General features: G+C 42.6%; 1 protein-coding gene across 1 annotated transcript; it reads right to left on the reverse strand.

Moving 5' to 3' along the window:
* Positions 1–1,007: 1,007 nt before the first annotated feature.
* On the reverse strand, positions 1,008–6,092 carry MIIP (migration and invasion inhibitory protein). The gene is given in 10 exon segments (XM_010140039.1): positions 1,008–1,109; positions 1,112–1,174; positions 1,466–1,573; positions 2,337–2,433; positions 2,790–2,919; positions 3,352–3,416; positions 3,613–3,724; positions 4,156–4,258; positions 4,887–5,378; positions 5,922–6,092. Coding segments are annotated over 10 exon segments (1,443 nt in total).
* Positions 6,093–7,455: the final 1,363 nt, after the last annotated feature.

A 7,455-nucleotide genomic window follows, 5' to 3' on the forward strand; every position in this document is an offset into this window, starting at 1 on the left:
TACATTAAGATTTCATAAGCTTGCAATGTTTATTTTCTTGCTTAAAAAGAAGTCTATTCATACATTTGATTTAATAAATAATGTATTTGATACATAAGTAACAGTGAATGCTCAACTTTTTAACCCATCTCACTGGTTTAAAGCCAACTCCTTCTGTCAAGTTAGCTCCTAGAAATAGATCTGAGGCAGGAATTTCTGTTTCAGCCTTAAGGCAAAATAAAACATCAGTTTTAATGTTTTTAGACAAGGAAAGTAAGATCAGCCTATAAAATTAAAAACAAAAAAACCCCTATGTAATAAATTGTTTTGGTACAACTTAACAATTCCAAAATGTTTTTTTGGTTTATCTCCAAAAAACTCAGAAAAGCAGAGGCAAGCATAATTTGCAAAAGTTTTAAGGCATTATCTAGCTTTTTGATGAGTAAAAATCTCTTTTTACTTTAACATGCTTTTTCACATTCATAATCACTCTGACCGAATGCACCCTGTAGCTACAGACATTGCACTGAAAAGAAACTAGATTTTTTGTTTTAACTAAATTACTGAGTAACTCAAGCTCAAGGCACGAGCAAATCATGTGCCATGTTTCAAACATTTGGAAATTAACATAGCTGTTAATTCCACTGACCCAGAACACTCACAGGCCAGCTCCTCACCCTGCCATTCAGAGTTCACATTACGCTTCCAGTTTATTTAGCTGAGGTGGCAGATGAACTCAGTCGCTACGGCTGTCATTGTGGTAACCGTACTAGTTAGTCATCCTGTGCCCATCGCTTTATCCCGCCCTAGATGGGAAAGCTCATGCATCTGCTTAGAAGTAGCTGCAAAAGGCAAAAAAAGAAAAGTGGAAAAACATAGTTGAACATACAAACTCTTGTATACATGTATTGGTTACTCATGTACACACACAACTATGAAAAAATCTGTTCAAAGATTTATTTTTATCAAAAGAGAGTTGTTTCCACACCCTGAGCCCATCCCTTCCCCAAGGCGGTTAAGTCAGTGGTTCACAGAGTTGAGGCAGTCAGATTGAACGGTGGAGCTGCTCTGCAGTGTCCAGGTTTGCGCTGCTCCCCCTCCTGAGCAGCACTGCTAAATCAGAAGTGTGTCAAGTGGGGGTCAGGTTCAGAAGCTGCTCAGTTCTGGTTCTTCCTGACACTCTGGACACCGAGTCCTGGAATCCAAATGAAGAGGATGTAAATCGAAGAATGCTAAAGTGATTCTCCCACTCCGATGAAGACCAGTGAGCTGAACAGCTCTGTTTGCTTTTTTCTGTCTGTGCATACTAGCTGACACAGCAGCAGAAGGAAAATGTTTCCCCATGGAGATAAGGAGATAATCTTCCAAGCAATTTCATCACTTGCTCAACTATCAATGATTATCATACCCTTTAGAGAGACGGGATTGAAATTTCGATCTGTGCAATTCACAGCATCTCCAGGGGCTCTTCACAGGCTATTCTTACCAGGCGAGGATGGCAAGGTGGCTTCTCTTCCAGCGAAGCTCGCAGATCCAGACTGCTGTCTGGGGGGTTGCTGGAAGAGATGGTATTTTCCCAGCCAGCCAGGCAATGCTGTGGAAAGAGATGGGAAGGCTGTACTGGAGTGCTTTACCCTTTTTAATCCATTGTGGCTTGTTAGTTCTAAGTAATAACTTCTGTACAGGGAGGTTTTAGCAGGTAATTAATTGATTTTTGAGGAGTTCTGTATGACTAACAGGAAAAAGAAGAAATCTCTAATGAAGCAAAACCACATAGCTCTCCCCTCTTCCACCTTTCACTGGCTAATTATTTCTAAACCAAGATCCTGCCTTGTGAAGTCTGGCATTCAACCTCTCTGAACCTATCTCAACTGACTCATCCAGTTGCCTAAATTCAAAACCACACTTCTTCCCACATCTTCCCTGGAAATCTCTAGGCCAGGGCTAAGTCTGATTAGTAATATGGCCTGCAGCATTGCCTAGTGGCTGGGATAAGGACTAACTCGACAAAACCAGCGTTAAACCCACCCTTGCCATTATTAATTTTGCCTGGCCCCTATACACTGCGAGTACTTCACAGCAGCTTATCTTTCAGTCTCCCTAACACCTCTGGAAAGAAACACAGGCACTCTTAGGTACAGTTCATTGCCTTGAAAGGTCAATGCCTGAAGTAGGTCAGCTGAATCATGTCCCAGAAGTATACAGCTCCATATGGCACTTTCTTTTTCTCAGCATAAAGCATTTGGAGATTTCGGTGATGCAGATCAGTTTTCAATGGAAATCTTTCCTTCTCGTACTGTAGAACAGCGCCCAGCCCGGGCTGTGCCATCAGTATCAACAAGAAGACAGCAACTTACCAAAGGTAAGGCCAGACTGTCTGCTGGTTCAAAGCTCCTCCTGCGATGAGCTTTGTATTTGCAGGCAGGCATAAGGGTAGATCTGGGAATGCTGACCCTGCAACCATAACAACGGAATTAACTGCTTGCACCTTCAACAAAGCAGAGGAAATCTTCATGCCTTCCTCACTCAGCATCCAAGAGTCTAATCCCAAAGCGAACCAAGCAAAACAGTTTTAGATTAGAGCATTAGAGACTTAACATGTACGTTCAGATTCTGGACCAGATTCAGATAAAACACGCATTTCTCTCTGACTCCAAAACTGCTTCTGTTTATGGAAAAGATCAGTAGGGAATTTTTAAGAGATATCTCTGCTCTGCTCTACAGAGCTCTTTGATGCTCTTTTCTTCCCCACATTCTTCCCTATTGTTTCCTTGAGTTCTGCATATTACAAAACAGTTACTCTTATCTACCTGACATCAGCTGGCTCTTCCAGTGTCTCTGGGGGTTGGTGAGCACGTGAGATCTTACACATGGTGCAGGCAGATTCTGAATCCACAGGGACAGTGAAGAGGCGCTGGTTTAATCGGTAACAGTAAACGTCTGCCAGAGAGTAACAAACCATCATGGTATTTCTAGCTTGTCAGAAGGTTCCTCAACCAGCCAAGAAAGCTGTGTTCTACCACAGTGCCCCACACACTTTCTAGAGTAAGAGCTGCTCTTCCTGAAACATCTTTTACATTTCCTGTCCCCAAATAAGTTCCTAAAAAGCAAAAGCAAAACTTCAACCTCCTCAACTTAAAAAGAGAACATCAGCCAATTACAAGAAACCCTGACAAAATAAGGTGACCCTGATTGACAGGATTCCTAGAAAATTCAGGTATCTTCAGAGTAGAAAGTTGAACCTGATTTAGAAGCTGCAGCTAAAAATAATACATTCTCCCTTGTCTTGCATGCTGCGAAGCTCTCTCAGAATGACAGGCAAAGCCTGGTCAGTTGTTTGTTCACAGAAGATGGATTAGAAAGAAATCTTACACTTACGGGAACTGGTTATCAAATCCGGTTCTTTTTCAGGAACTATATAATCCAAAGCCTTGGGCCTAAAGAAACATGCAAACAAATCAGTTAGTGATGGGGTCAGGTACGAACAGCCCCATTTTTCCCATCATACGTTGTTGATTGGGAGGTAAATAAAGTCCCACAAAGCCCCCCTTACAATTTCCCACTCCAATCAGACATACTCATTACTCTAAATGCATACGTTACTGCTTCAGCCCTTGCCTCATACCCACTTACTCTGGATGCTGCTCATGAAAACACGATTCTTTGTTGGCTTGTCGGAACTCATGCAGCTCAGCAAAGTATCGGTCAGATTTTTCTGCCACTGAAGAGCTTGTATCTAAAAGCCCTGAAAATAACAAGGAAAGCAAAAAGTTCAAGGATTTACCAAATTTAGGAAAGATCAAAGCAAGCCTCATGCAAAACAGACAAAACAACCAAAGGTCTGAAGCACCAAAATGGATAACAAGAGCAGCATCAGGTCAAGCCAGAGATTTACTGTGTGTTTTGGGACCCTTATTGTTTATTCATTTTGGTTATTTGGTTTCCCCTCTGACCCCACTCAGCTCTGCCATTTGCTGCCTGGATTCAAATATCACTGCCACTTCACCAGTCCACGTCACCTCTGGCCTGGACAGCGAATAGCTCCTCTGGTTAGACCTGCTATGTGGGCTCTAGGTCTGCAGTTCTGCCACTCAACTTAAAGGGGTCGTAAACTGTGTTTTAACTGTTCATATTACCACATCATGCTGAGAGTTTTGCTTCAGATACAGGATTCACCTGCAATCCAGTCATAGCCCAGGAAAGGACACACAGGCCAGCTGCTCACAGGTATGGTATGTTCTTCAGGGTCAGAATGAAAAGTCACAGGACCAGCTTCCTTCTGGGAACAAAACAATTTATAAAGACTTCCTATACATCCAGCAGGACATTCAAAGGAACATCTTAGGAGACAACTGGTAGCTGTTGAGATGGACAGCTGCGGCTTAGTTTGTGGTTGGATTCTATCTACACCTCAAACAGTAATTTGCTCACCAACATTTTGTCCTCAATTCATAGAGCAAAAAGAGGAGGCAGGGGACTGGCCCAGGCCAAGGGAGTAATTTTCAGGGCTTTAAACAAAGTGCCAACTTGCCTGGATCACACATCCCCAAATATCAGGCCACCTGCACTGACTCGGAGGATGATCACGGTAATCACCCTTCCCTTAAGGAAACAAGCTATGCAGCACCAACTGCACTCAGGCTGTTCTCCTGAGCATACGAATCACGTATGCGAATGACAAGGAGTCTTACAGTGAAGTGCTGTAGCTTTCTGGTCTGTGGTTCGAGGGCTAAGGAAAGCAGGTCCTCAATAAACTGTCAACCGCCCCTGCCTGCTAAAGCTGAGAACAGTTCTGAGCCCAACATCCAATTTATACAGTGGTAACAGGGCAAGTAATGTTCTCTGACCCTTTCTCCCCACACTTCTACTGACTTATGAAAATAAGCAAGCATTGGTTTCACCTTTACCTTCAACTCTTTGGACTGAGATGTCAGTGAGATTGATTTATGGATTAGGGGTTCTCTAATGACCACATGCTGCTTGCTTGTCTCTTCACTTTGTATTCTGCTCAGTGATGGGTCCAGAGGATCCTTAAGCTCTTTTTTCTCATGGAAACCATGTAGCAGAGTGGACTGTTTTCTGTTTTCTTCATGTCCCAGAAGGAAGGATTCTTTCTCCAGACCTCCTTGAGCACGGCCAACACCATCCACTCTGACGGTTTCTCTGCCACACGTGATGATTGCAGACACTGGCATAACATTCTTCTCTTTTCCAGGAAAGCTGGAATCCAAACCTACTGCTTCCTGCATCTTTGCTTGTTGTGGCTGTACCTGCCTGTCATCGCTGCGGTGTTTAAGAGATGAACAGAGGGCTGCTCTGGCTGTGTAAGTGCCGGGTTCCCCACACACCAACAATGCAGCGTCAGCTGTAGACTTCACAGCACTGACCTGATTTTCCTTCTGTAAGGACAGAAAATCTCACACCACATGGCATCATTCAGATTACAAATAGCTTTCAGTAGGACATTTCACTCAGTATGAGAAAAATCAATTGCTCATTCTAGTCCGCTCACCCCTTGTAATTCCTCCAGGAAAAAAAAGCAAAATCCTTATATTATTCATGAGACATTGTTAAGCATTTGAAGATAAGGAAGGGATCCACTTCCAGCTAAACACAGCTTTTCCCAATTTGAGGAGCCACTAAACTTTCAGCCTTTCTGCTTAGAAGAAATAAAAGGATTAAGTTCCACAATGTTCATTCCTATCTTAGATAAAGAAATCTACATTTCTTAGGCAGGAACTGAACGCTTTGCAAGAAAAACGTATTGGAGACCACAGGATAAACAAAGTGATTTTAGTGATTTTTCTAACAGACCCCATATTCCATTTTCTACCAGCTCCTGCATGTTTACACATCTCCTTTAGCACATCACTCCACAGGAAGGGTCTATCATACAAGGCCCAGTTGCTCCCCAGCACTTTTAGCACAGACACAACACGTACCCCTCTCCGGGGCAAGGGGACAGATCTTTCAGGAGCTGTGCTGTTATGAAGAGATGCTGGACACAGTGGCGTCCTGGGAAGTCTTTTTCTGATCTCTTCCTGCTTCATTCTGAGCCTTTGTAGAAGGTCCTGGTTGGCCTGACGCAGCCTCTTCAGGTGCTCTAACTCCATCCTACAAAAATATTTTCCTGTAAAGCCAGAGGAAGGGTGAACTACATAAAGAGAGGCATTAAATGAAGAAGTAGACTCGGGAGAAACCTCTTTCAGGGGACTTTTCATAAAAAACCCACAGCTGTTGGAAATCCGGAAGGTTGATCATTGCTCCTGAGAAACCAGCCAGTCTCAAAACTCTTTACACTAAGCACTAGCGTCTCTGCATACCTGTCATCCCCTCAGATGTACTGTCAAACATTTTGCACTCAGAAACCAGTAGATAACTGAATAGCGACAAGATACTCTTACAGAGGAAACCCTGAACATGGAAAAAGTCACATCAAAAAGCCAAGTAAAGACATTTGATTCAGAGGCTGATATTTAGGACAACCTTATGTAATTCTGCTTAGTGTTGCTTTTAAGCATAAGAATTTATATTGTGATAACACCAGGATGCTCATAAGTTCAAAATATTAATAATGAATATGAATGTATTTACTACACCCAAAAGAAATGAGTCAAAACTGTCCTCCACGTTCCCCAGGCAGGAAGACTCAAAAAAGCTTAATTATGACTCAGAACTAGAGCTCAGACAATTCCAGTCCCACATGCTGACCACTAAGGCCCTTTGATGAGAAGAGGGGGAAAAAATAGACTTGTAAATAAACAGAAAAATACCTAAATTAAGCTTAGTTTGACTAGAAGCCTGTCACACTCTTCAACACGTTTACAACATCACAAGCTTCTCTCAATTGGCAGAAAGTTGGTTTTTTAAATAAAACCCTAAACGCAACCCCCCACATTGCTTTTGGCTAATCAGTTCTGTTGCCAAGAAAACTGCCTGCTTCTCTAGGACCTTTGGGTCCAAAAGATCCCTAAACCGTTCTCCAAAGCTCATCCGGTTTGTTTTTGTGTCTGCTACTTGGCAACTGCACCTGAGGAATCAAATGCATATGCTGTACAAAGCACTGGGAAGAACAGAGAGCAGCGCTAACAATCAAAGAACTACAGCCTATCTTTTTTTACAAGGAGTGAAAGGTGCACTGCTGGACATAAAATAGAAATACCAGTCTCAGGCACTAAATCTGAGCTCATTTGAACAAAACCTAAGTTCTCACAGTATTCACAGGACAAAGCTAACAACATCCTCTCATCATTGCTCATCAGAAAGCAAATACTCCGAAAATAACATTAGACTAGGGACTTTCTGCAAGGGTTTTACCAGATGAGATCCACTCTTAGCATAATCGACAAGCTGTTAGTCCTTCATGCTCAACCCCGCGGTCAAGCTTATGAAACTGCTTTAGACTGAATCCTTTGCGAAAAGGAGCTTAGCTTCTCACAGATAAAAATAAACACCATTTGTCTCCGAACTAAGAAC

Source organism: Buceros rhinoceros, unplaced genomic scaffold (assembly GCF_000710305.1).
Source record: "Buceros rhinoceros silvestris isolate BGI_N320 unplaced genomic scaffold, ASM71030v1 scaffold48237, whole genome shotgun sequence".
NCBI lineage: Eukaryota > Metazoa > Chordata > Aves > Bucerotiformes > Bucerotidae > Buceros > Buceros rhinoceros.